The sequence below is a fragment of the Protopterus annectens genome, chromosome 9.part0 (genome assembly GCF_019279795.1).
Source record: "Protopterus annectens isolate FY-2018-M chromosome 9.part0, PAN1.0, whole genome shotgun sequence".
Lineage (NCBI taxonomy): Eukaryota > Metazoa > Chordata > Ceratodontiformes > Protopteridae > Protopterus > Protopterus annectens.
In genome coordinates, this window is record NC_056743.1 from 788920395 (window position 1) to 788933504 (window position 13110).

At 38.5% G+C, this 13110-nt stretch overlaps 1 protein-coding gene across 2 annotated transcripts in view; it reads left to right on the forward strand.

The window, feature by feature from the left end:
- Nucleotides 1-13110, forward strand: part of LOC122811530 (nitric oxide synthase interacting protein) — a 344453-nt gene that overhangs the window by 229105 nt on the left and 102238 nt on the right. For both annotated transcript variants that reach the window (XM_044083424.1, XM_044083422.1), the window contains one exon: nt 4835-4943. In XM_044083424.1, the coding sequence (XP_043939359.1) occupies nt 4835-4943 (109 nt within the window). The remainder of the gene's footprint in view (nt 1-4834; nt 4944-13110) is intronic.

The window sequence follows — 13110 nt, forward strand, 5'->3', positions numbered from 1 at the left end:
ACATATATATATATGTGTGTGTATGTGTGTGTGTATATATATGTATATATATATATATATATATATATATATATATATATAATGTATTATGTATATGCATCTACCTTACTAGGTAGACACACCGCAATGCCAGCAGCAAGAAAGTCTACCGTAAAGGGTTGATATCAGAAACTCTGACACTAAACTACATCTAGTAAACACAACCAAATTCTTGTTAATGGACCGGAAGCCACTTTAATAAAAATGATAAATACGTGAAATATACTGTGGTTTAGCGCTTTCTTCCCACAGAATGCAGGGACTTCATCAGAAAGCTTCTTCGTATCTCAAGATTATGTGCCAGTGCATAGGTTTTTGATTTAGAAAGGAGGAGGTTGTAACAGAATTTTTGTGATAGAGGTTACAACAAAAAAAACACATCAGACTGGACAATAATAAAATTGAGGAGATGAGACAGGACAAAGGATGTCCTTATTTCTCGAGTCAATCTGTAACAGAGAAGAGCAATAAGAAAATGGCCAGTGATTCTAAAGGAGGGACATGCTACAAGTATTTCCTTGTGTATTGTTCAGATTTGTGAACTCATCAAGAGGAATTGGTCCATTTTAACAGTAGATGATAATTTGAAATGAATACTAGGTGAAATACTCGGCTTTTTGTTCAAGAATACGAAGAGTCTAGAGGCTGTTGTGTCACTGGGACAAGATGGTGAAGCCGAGAGCTATTTCAAAAAAGGAGATGTTTGCATGTGGAAGGTGCAAAGCATGCACCTACATTAACAGTGCCAATCAATTTATACATCCAGTTACTGGTGTGATCTGTTGGTTGAATAAATATGCAGATTGTAACAGTAGGCACATAGTATATGTAGCAGCATGCACCCATTGTTCAACTTTTTATATTGGTAAAACCAATAGACTGTTTAAAGAGAGAACTCTTCGTCATCTGAATGATATTAAGAATGCAGTTAAGACTAATGCATTATTGCAGCATATAATGGGCAGTAAAGGTCATAATTTTTAGTTTATGGCATTAGAAATTATTTTGGAAGATCAAACAGGTGGTGATTATACAAACCAGGATGGAGATTGTTGAAATACAATGGATAGCTGGTACGTGAGCAGATCACCCTCCTGGACTCAATGGGGTTATTCCATTGAAACCGGTTTTAAAAGGGCAGCCACTATTTAGGTGAATTTGATTGGCTGAGAAGTCTGGGAGAGTTGACACAATTGGAATGTGATTGGATTCATGAATATTGAAGTTAAGGAAATGATGACAGTAAAGGCAGGATCTGATGAAAGCAAAATGCTGAAAGTGCTTATCCAGACTTTTATGTTCTTTGAAATATCCAGTTTAAGCTTTTTGAATAAAGTTGTAGCCATTTTCGTTTTGCTTTATTAGAACATCTTTTAATAAAACGCTCGTGGTATAGAGATCTCTGTGGTAGTACTTCCTATTGTTTGTCTTCTAAGTTTCTTAATTATCTTAGGTTGCTAGAATAACAGGATATGCATTAGCATTCATTTTCTGAAGAATATGAAGTCTGAAACTCAAATGTATATCATTATTTAGTGACTTCAGTCCTCTGTGATTTTCCAGAAAGCCACACATTTTATGAGGCATAGACCAAAAATGAGGCAGAAATCTGGACAAATGAGAGGTATGGCGATTAGCTGATTTTCGATGCACATGCTGGCTTTTGTCCACTTTGACTAAATAAATGTCCAACCTGATGTATGTATCACACAGACATGCATTTTATATATGTATATCATCTATGTGTATGTACATACATGCATGTGTGTGTGTGTGTGTGTGTGTGTGTGTGTGTGTGTGTGTGTGTGTGTGTGTATATATATATATATATATATATATATATATATATATATAAGACATGAGGATGTGTGCATGGTACATATGCTTACTGTATGCCCAGAGACTGTAAGATTCTTGTACAGACTTTTGCCTCACAACATTCCACCTTTTGGTGTACAGTAGTATATCTGTCATATACATCCTTATGTGCCTTATTGCCCTTATAAAGTTGGCATCTGTGTTGTTATTTTGCAGTTTGAATTTTACATTTAGTAGTTTATTTATGATCGTTATAGACTTTTGTATTTTAATGTAAAATAGTTCCTTTACTCATTTTAATGAATTACTGCATTACGGGGTTATAGCTTTTAAAGTGTACAGTTTTGGTATGAAATCCTTTAGTCATTTAAGGGACCTTTCTGTCAGAGTACGATGTGCTACAGCACAGTCCAGTTTAGATGCAGGTGCTAACAGTACACAACAGTTTGACTGTGTTCTCGCAGGTGAGTGACAAACCAAAGAGACTTGCATACGAGTAGCACATTGCTTCACAAATATGTTTACTGTAAGAATAGTCATTTTGGTGACAACTGCAAAAACTGAAAGAACATGTATGTATGCAGTAATCCTCCCCACCATCATTTTTGAAGTTGGTTTAGCAGAAGATTCACTTGTTGCACCCTAGAAATATTGACAATGGTAATCATTTTAATGGAAACTTACAAGAACTGGGAAATGTGTATATGCAAGCAGTAATGCTCCCCACCCCCTTTATTTTTCTTAATTTGGTTTAACTTATGGTATGCTTATTGTCTTTATGTAATTTTATATGTTTTATTCCTGATAGTGTGCATTTCTATTCATGTAGCATGACTAGGGTTAAAAGGCCCCCTGTGGTTTTTGGTCTAGCTTACACTTTTGAACATTTTAACCATTAATATAATCTTAGGGTACCAAAACTAAGGAGATATAATTGGGACGCATGGCTAGGCTTAAAAAGGCCCCTGAAGTCATTAGCCTTGTATACACCTATATAATGTTTTACTTTTGTGTACTGTATCTTCAGATTTACCTCTTATGCTTGATAGTCTTTGTACTGCATCTGTGTGTGCATCTGCGTGCGTGTAATTATACTCTTAGCCTAGAAAGGCTATTTTCTGTTGCTGTGGGGACTGCTACTTTTGCTTCATGTTATCTACTTCCTGTTCCTTCCTGTACTGTTTCATTTCTTGTTTGTGAGGTTTATGCTTTAATTTTCATCAGGATGTTATTTTTATCTTTTCAGATGATTTTTTACTGTTTCCGACCAAGTATTTTACTTGAGTAAAGTTTTCAATTCTTTTATTATTTTAAAGTGTTCTTAATTTGTATCAAAATCCTGAGTTCTGTTTGTTCTTTTTCCTCTCGTCATTATTTTTTATGTGGACTTGGTAATGTATTTGATCTGGGTGTGTATGTGTGTTTCTGGTGTTTTGTGCTGGTTGTATTGATTTTCTTTTTTTGTCTGTTTGTTTTAGAGTATTTTGTGTTTGACAGTTTTTCCCCTGCTAAATGACTTTTCAAGATAGTGGGGGGTTTGTTGGATTATGAAGTCTGTGATTGAAGAGAGATCTGTAACTTACTATGAAGTCTTTGTGGCCTTTACATGCTGTAGGTGGATTAGATACTCAAAGTTGGCCTTAGGGATGAGTGCGCGAGTGTGTGCCTTCTGTAGAAGGTTGTGCGTTGGGCTTGCAACTCGACACCATAAAACTCCACTGCCAGTCATGAGCGGACAGGTGAATCTGCTGTGGCGTCCCCTAACTGGGAAAAGCCGAAAGAAGTAGAAGACTAGTTTTCTCCCATGTATAAAACAGATTTGATGGAGATGGCCTTATTTGTCAGTTTTCCTTACCCACTGTATAAATGTGTTTTTGCTTCAGTTTGATTAGGCATCGCAGTCTATGTACGTGAATGCCATGACTTATATTAATACATTTGCTTGAGTGATGCAGTATTGCAGCACATAATATGACCATTGCAGTGATCAGTTTCTAGTTTTGCAAAGCTCTTTCCATGCACTATAGTAATACAAGACCATTTATGTATTTGAAGTCAGAACTGATTTTAGAATCCTACTGTAAAAGTGGAAAAGCAACTTCTGTATTTGCAAATATCTAAAGGAAAGTACTGAGAAGTGAAAAATGTTGCCATGTGTTTAGCAGTATGGGGATTAGATGAAATAGACTTCCACAGTGGATAGTGCTAGTGTTAGGATCTGCAAGTTGGTTGTTTGTGTGTATGCATTTACTTATTTTTTATAATGCCAGGGAAATGTAGGTCATTAAATATGACTTGATTATTTTGGTTTGTTGGACAGCTGTCTTTTGCAAGTAACAGTGCCTACAGACATGGGATTTTGGATATTTTATTTTACATAATTGAATAAAGTTTGTCTTACAACCTTTTCTGTTTTTCAGAATTTTGAAGAAAAAGATCTAGATGAAATGGATCTTCTTCACTATACCGACAGTCCACTTACCTGACTTTCACATCGCCGAGATGAAAGGACTGACAAACGCAGAAGACTGACATCCGGAACACCGACTTACTACTCCAGGTAAGTAACCACTTGGCCATCTTGGGGGAAAAAATGAAACCAAAGAAAAGTAAACCCATCTGTGTGGGGGTCTTCACCCCCCACATACTCCTAACTAAATATATCAACTCCAAGAGCACACTACCGTGGGGGTAAGAAGCAAAGTTCAACAGGATGTCCAACCAGTTACTTACCTGGAGTGGAAAGTCGGTGTTCTGGATGTCGGTCTTCTGTGTTTGTCGGTCCTTTTGTCTTGGCGATATGAAAGTCGGGTAAGTAAAATGTCTGTCTACTAAAGTAGACCCAGTTAAAACACAGGTGTATGCCTATATTTCTGATAACATCACAGTCCTTTTAAAAATCTTTTGTTGTGTAAATTAAGAGACTGTTGTGTAATCTGCTATCTTATTTTAATTTGTTTTTTTTTATTTTATTTAGAGGTGCTGTGGTTACACTGGAATGTGTAGAGAAGTTGATTAAAAAGGATATGCTAGACCCCATCACTGGAGAAAAAATGACAGAGAAAGACATTATTGTATTGCAGAGGGTAAGTACAGAAAGTGAATGGATAGGAATCTGTGCTGTATTTTAAAATTTGTCTGTTACAGGTACTACTTTTGATGATGATATGTTCTGTAGAGAATCAAAAAAGAAAGTAAACTGCACCAAACTTCCACGAACCAACAGTGTTTATTGCATAAACACACAGAAAAATGTGAGCGCTTTCACGACTATCAGTATCGTTTCATCAGACAAATAGCATGCAGTAAAAAACAGTTTAAATATCATGTGAAACTAATTGACTGATATTTTGCCACTCATAGCTAATCGGACACTTAAACATTTAAAGGTATATGCACAAATATATAAATAGCTGCTATAGCAATTAAGAACATAACTTAAACTAATAACTGCTATCACTAAAAACATTATAAATAAATGTACAATTAAAACTGGTAAGCATTAGAGAAAAAAATGTGTGTGTGTGTATATATGTATATATATATATATATATATATATATATATATATATATATATATATATATATATATATATATATATACTAATGCTTAAGGCGACATGCCTTTAAAAAAGGTTTCAGAGATGTCATCCCATTCAATCCTGGAGGTCTCTCAGCATTAAGTAAAAGGATCCACTCCTGCTCTACACCTTCAGTCTGATTCTCAGTGTCTCCTCCTCATATATTAGGGTGTATAGCTTGGATGACTAGGAATTTAACCGTGTGTGTATGATCTGTCTGTCTCACATGATTGGCTAATGCACTGCTCTCTTTATTATTATTATTATCTCTAGTATGCTGTAAAATCCTATCCTTGAGCATTCTGTTTGTTTTGCCCACATAGTATGCATGGCAAATTTGACAAAAGGAAAACTAAACTACATTGGTAGTGTGACAATCAGCATAACAAGTACTCCTAATAGTGAAATGACGTGTGGAGTGAGTATGTACCGTGCTCGTATAAATGTTCCGGCATGCCGAACATCATCTACAAGGAAATGTGCAAGTACGCATAGAAAGAGTTGGTCTATTAACATTTGTTTTATGGCAGAGATGTTGTTTTAAACATTTATTATTCCTAAAGGAAAAGGAAGGAACATTACCAGTCTTGTCCATCAATACTGGTACTTCCTGTAAGATCTCCAATGTTTTTTAATGATAGAGACATATTCATTGATATCACTTGAATATTGGAAAACAATTCTAAAATCATTTGTAGTAGGGACGAATTCAGACGTGTGCCAAATCACTCGGGTATGGTTTACACCTATCACCTCTCTCTGTCCAAGCTTCATCTGTAGTATCAATAATCTCTTTCTTAGAGTAGCCCCTGGCTAAAAACTCTTGTTGGACAGCATCAAGCGCCATATGTGCTTCTTCGTCTTTGTTATGTAACCTAAGCACCCTATAAACTTGCCTCTTCAGTACATTTCTGGGTATATGTCTTGGGTGCATACACTTTGTGTAGAAGGGCATTCTTTCTAGTTGGTTTTCTAAAGATACTGCTTTGCAACAAATTCATCTCTGATTTCTTGATAGTCACATCTAAAAAATTAAGTTCAGTGGTGGAAAACAGATAAGTAAACTTCAAGAAGCATATAGTCAACAAACCTTTCTAAATCATAACTATCACCTTTCCATAACAAAAAAAAAAAAAATAGTCAACGAAACAAATGTACCACAGGATGTTACCAAGGAACTCGTTGCTGTCAGATGTGACTGTCAAGAAATCAGAGATGAATTTGTTGCAAAGCAGTATCTTTAGAAAAACAACTTGAAAGAATGCCCTTTTACACAAAAAGAGTATGCACCCAAGACACATACTCAGAAATGTACTGAAGGGGCAAGTTTATAGGGTGCTTAGGTTACATAACAATGACGAAGAAGCTCATATGGCACTTGATGCTGTCCAACAAGAGTTTTTAGCCAGGAGCTACTCTAAGAAAGAGATTATTGATACTATAGATGAAGCTTGGACAGAGAGAGGTGATAGGTGTAAACCATACCTGAGTGATATGGCACACACTTCTGAATCTGTCCCTACTACAAATGATTTTAGAGTTGTTTTCCAATATTCAAGTGATATCAATGAATATGTCTCTATCATTAAAAAACATTGGAGTATCTTACAGGAAGTGCCAGTATTGATGGACAAGATTGGTAATGTTCCTTCCTTTTCCTTTAGGAATAATAAATGTTTAAAACAACATTTCTGCCATAAAACAAATGTTAATAGACCAACTCTTTCTATGCGTACTGGCACATTTCCCTGTAGACGATGTTTGGTATGCTGGTACATTTATACGAACATAGTATATACACACCGCACACTTCATTTCACTATTAGGATTACTTGTTATGCTGATTGTGGCACTACCAATGTAGTTTAGTTTTCCTTTGGAAAAATTTGCCATGCATACTATGTGAGCAAAACGAACAGAATGTTCAAGGACAGGATTTTTCAGCATACTACAGATAATAATAATAAAGAGAGCAGTGCATTAGCCAATCATGTGAGACAGACAGATCATACACACACTTTTAAATTCCTAGTCATCCAAGCTATACACCCTAATATACAAGGAGGAGACATTTAGAATAAGACTGAAGGTGTAGAGCAGGAATGGATCCTTTTACTTAATGCTGAGAGACCTCCAGGATTGAATGGGATGACGTCTCTGAAACCTTTTTTAAAGGCACGTCACCTTAAGCATTAGGATATACACACATATATATATATATATATATATATATATATATATATATATATATGTGTGTGTATATATATATATATATATATATATATATATATATATATATATATATATATATATATACACACACACACACACAAAATTTCTATAATGATGCTTACCAGTTTTATTTGTGTATTTATTTATATTGTTTTTAGTGATAGGAGTTATTAGTTTAAGTTATGTTCTTAATTGCTACAGCAGCTATTTATATATTTCTGCATATACCTTTAAATGTTTAAGTGTCCGATTAACTTTGAGTGGTGAAATATCAGTCAGTTAGTTTCAAATTATATTTAAACTGTTTTTTACTGCATGCTATTTGTCTGATGAAGCGATATTGATTGTCGCGAAAGCGCTCACATTTTTTGTGTGTTTATGCAATAAACGCTGTTGGTTCGTGGAAGTTTGGTGCAGTTTACTTTCTTTTTTGATTACTCCTCTTCTGCACCTTTCTGTACCCTGAAGCCGTTTTTGTTATATGCTCTGTAGAGAATGATCATTTAAATTAACCTCAGTCACTTGCAGATCCAACTGTTAAATGTAGTCGGTATCTTATGTGATCTAGTCCCTCAGTTTTAACATCAGGACTGGTAACCACAGGTAGTAGTTATCTTGATACCCACCAAGCTCTACCAAATTCAAACTCTTCCTCTCACTCCCATGGTGCAGCATGCAACATTCCTCTCCAGATCTCATTTGCTTTGGAGTAGACAGCAGCTCCATGATGCAAACAAGCTCATGATCATCCTTTTAAACTGCTTTTATACGTAAATGCTGCATCTGTTTTTCTTAAAAGTAGTTTTAAAGTTGTTAGTATTAGGTTAACTTATTCCCTCCAGTACAGCTCTTTTCAGTGTGTGCCTTTAACTCCCAGTGGGCGTGGCTTAAACCTTAAAAAAATGAAGTTATCACCTTACAGTTCTAGAAAATACTCATTGAGAGAGGTCAAATATCAATTCAGTTTCATTTGCCATTACATATGCTTCAAGACAAAATATCCTGGTACCTTGTAAGTAACATGGTTTTGGAATTAATGCAAATATGAACAATCAGTATTTGACACCTGGAGGAACAGTGGGAGTTAACTGCAGAAGATGCCTGGAGGAGCACTCGGCTGTAATGAGCTACTCTTAGTTATTTTGTGTTTTCTTAATTTTAGTGTAGTTAATATTTCCTTCCATGTCCCACCTAGGAAGGCCATTGGTCTTAGGCCTTTTACTTGCTTTACATTATTGTTAGCATTCTAGATGATAGCTTCTTGTTTTAACATGGATAAGCAGAAATAAAAGGCCTCAGGATTTAAAAAGTGTGGCAAGTTTGACCACAAGATCCTTCTGTAAGATGCACACAGATTCTGTGTGCTTGGGGGGAAGAGGAGGCATTGGAACACTTGGATATTGAGTGTGGCATTTATCATGACTTCAGCTTCAGAATGCACTGTTCTCATCACAATAAACTTGTTCTAAAAGGGCTTTTGACTACCAACAAAGTCCAGAGCAGTGATCTCTGTGCTAAGCCTTTTGGCACCAAGAGTCATTAGGTTCCATGTCCTTGGTGTTGGTGGTTCACCACTGAGTATATAGCACCTGTTCTTTTGATGATGTTGGCACTGTTGCTGAGACTCAGCAAAACCAAGTCAAGGTCAACCTCCTGGACTTCGACATGAGCCAGGAGACTGAAGTCACCAGTACCAATTGATGTCCTTCTATTCCTACATTGCAGTATTCATTACATGCGTGATTCCCTGCCATAAACGATCCTGACGTCCGGCCAGTTTACAAAAGCCTTATCACTTATAGGTACGTGGGACGTCACATGTAGGCCTAAGGCAGGCGTCGGCCATAAAAGTGACTTTGCACGTACCATCCTCAAACTTTTCTGCTGCCAGTCTGAGCACCAGCTCACCTGGGTTTTTGGTTGCTGTACAAGCATGTTCAGATAAATGCCCTACTAGGAATTTTTCCTTTTAGTTTTACTACTACTTTTCTGTCTGCAGTTACATGTCATCCAGGAAAGGCAAGTACTGTTGTGGAAGACGTATTCCACATAAACATTCCCCTTGACCAGTGTGTTTTGTTTAGGCCCTAATCACAACCATAAGTCTTGCTGTATATGTCAGGCGTTTGTTTTCAAAACTCTATGTAGCTGCCTTCACTCTATAAATATTTTCTTAGATAATCAAAGACTAAAGAGGTTAGGGCGTGAGGTTATGTAGGATACGTTGGGCCCTTCTGCTGAGCCTGCAAAGAAGGTCAAGAAGCTCAGGCCTGAAGCTTCACCTGCACCTCCCATTCCGGATGTCCTTCTTGAGGCCAGTGAAGGCCCGGAGGCCCATTTGGAATTTGGCTGTGATTTCTTCTGTGGGAACAGGAGCATAAGCCATCAGGGAGTCAGCTACTGGCACATCTTCGGAGGTGTTATAGAGGTCTGTTTCAGATGAACAGGGGAAACTTAGGCTCATAATATCAGAAGACCCTAGAGGTATTCCTCAGATCTTGGTTTGGTTTTCCTGCTGTTTGTTGCAAAAAAGAAAAAAAAAAACAAAAAAAATTATCCTTGTTTCCTGTCTTTCCTGACCTAGAGTAGTCCAAATACAGGCTTTGCTGTATTCTGGACTTTTGGAAAGTTCCTGTGTTGCCCATTTCCTTTCTTGGATAAAGGAAGGCTTCTTTGTTCACCAGTGTCAGTGGGGAGCTTAGAGCAGCCTATCTATCCCTGGAGGAGTGTTCCCAGCTCAGGAATCTGGTAGTCAATTGGCCGTTTTGGGCCAATTTCTAGCTCTTTCAAGTCCCCCTGTATAAAACCCGCTTTGGCGCAGTTTTTGCGCTTGTTACTACTCAGCCAAGCTCCTTGTGGTCCTGCAGAGTGGTGCTAGCAGCAGAGAGGCTAAAAGAGCAACTGCTAACCTGAAAAGTGTTTTTTTTTTTTTGCTGCTTCTACCTGGGCGACTGTCCGATCTAGCTAAACTGCAAGTATTTCTGCTTCTTGAACTGTTTTAAACTGTTTAAAGTTGTTTTTGCACCTGCACTTGTAAAGTTTGCCCTGTTTGTTGCATTTACCTGTTGAGGCTACACTCTCAAGTGCGCTAGCCTGTGTTACATATTTATTGCATTTTCCTGCTGTTTGCTGCAAAAAAGAGAAAAAAAAATTATCCTTGTTTCCCGTCTTTCCTGACCTAGAGTAGTCCAGATACAGGCTTTGCTGTATTCTGGACTTTTGGAAAGTTCTTGTGTTGCCCATTTCCTTTCTTGGATAAAGGGAGGCTCCTTTGTTCACCAGTATCAGTGGGGAGCTTAGAGCAGCCTATCTATCCCTGGAGGAGTGTTCCCAGCACAAGAATGTGGTAGTCTATTGGCAGTTTTGGGCCAATTTCTAGCTCTTTCAAGTCCCCCCTGTATAAAAGCCGCTTTACGCATAGAGCAGCATTGGGCAACACCGTTTAGTTGGGTTTAAACCATTTTCGGCTCCACAAAGTCTGCTCTTAACTTTTTCCCTTAGAACTGATCTAGTTCTCATAATAAACACCCTATTCCTACTCTAAAGCCTGGCACTTGCTCACTAAAGCAATTATATAAGTCAGCACTAAAAAATTAAAAGCACTAAACCCTCACAAACTACCCTTGAGTACCTTGTTCCCCATTGGCCCTTTTTTTAATTATAAAGGAATTCCCAATACTATTCTAGCATGTCCAAAGGTCAGTTGTCAATCTCCTCTCCGGTCCAGCTGGTGAATCTGGGAATCTTGAGGCAATGTTACAACTGCCTCATGTACACAGACAACCCTCGCCTCCTCCCAACAAATTCCAACACATGTGAGAGATGCAACCATATAGCCAAACTGGAGGCTAAGCTCTCTCAACTCAGTACTGGCGTAACCAGTCAGGAGGAGAAGGAAACCACACTCAATACAATTCCAGTCTCACATAGACCTACCACGACAGCAAACCAAACACATAAACACACAAAAACATACTCGGAGGCTCTAAATAAAAATCTGCCTAAGCAACAGAGACCTCCAAAGCAGACACCCAAGCAACCGCTACCCCAAAACAAAACACGTGCAACACATAGCTCACAAAGCCAGTGTACCGAACAGTCATAGCCCTTAAGGCTAAACAACACACCTGATACACTTGTAATAGGTGACTCTATCGTCAGTCACACTGACGTCCCACTCACCAGGCTGAACAAGGAGAAGGTCACGGTGAGCTGCCTGTCGGGCGCTAGGATCCGCCATATAACACAAGCACTCGGGTCACTCCAAGGCAAGTACAAATATGACTTGGTCATTGTCCATGCTGGTGTGAATGACCTGAGATGTACCTCCCTGGACTACATGAAAAGACACATAGAGGAGCTCTCTGAGCATGTAGCCCAGGCCGGTATGACCCTGACCTTGAGTAGCATCTTACTCGCATCAAGAATGATGTCACAATATGAAGACAAGATGATCAATTTCAACAATTGGCTTAAGTATTGGTGTCATTCAAAGGGGATCCAATGCCTGTCAGCCTGGGATGACATGCTCGACAAGCCATGATGCTTCGCTAGAGATGGCTTGCACCTGTCACCCCTGGCCTTTCGGATATTGGCAAAGGCACTTGCCACCCCCATAGTGCCTTTTTTAGGCAAGGCTCAAAAGACAAACCCACCTCCATAGGTATCACAAGGGATAAGAAACTAAGAGTAATGCTACTCAGTGCCAGAGGTCTAAACCTCAAGATGCACGCACTCGAAACTCTCCTTAGCATGGAGAACATTGATATCTGTGCAGTAACAGAAACCTGGTTCAAGGCTCCTGAGAGCACCCCAGCACTACCAGGTTATACCTCATACCATGTTTTTCAACCCCAAAACTTGGACCGAACCACAAAAGGAGGGGGAGTATCAATATTCGTCAAAGGTACCCACACCTCCAGGTTGGTGGCACAGCACGAAGCATCAGAAACTATTCATGTGCAACTAACAGTGGGTAAAACTGCCTTCCAGTTTATAGCCTGTGACCACCCTCCCAAACCCAGGAACCCCACTCGGCCTTCCTGAGAACACTGGAAAATATGAAGGTCTCTCTAAACACCATTATATTGGGCGACTTCAACTACCCAAACATAGACTGGGAGCATTACTCTAGCTCCAGCACCCTAGCCCAAAGGTTCCTAGAATTTATAAACTCAAATGCAATGGAACAACTTGTTACCACTCCCACAAGAGGGGAAAACATACTGGACCTGATCATCACCAAGATGGGGACTCTATGCTCCAGACCAGAAGTGTATCCCTCACTGGTAAGATCAGACCATAAAATAATCTCACTAGATATTCGCATCCCGACCCCAGCCCCATGCCCAGAAAACCACAGTGAAAAACTTCTCTAAAGCAAATTTCACACTCCTCAAAACCGAGGTGGAATCCTTCAAAGCCCCCGGGCCTGTGGAAA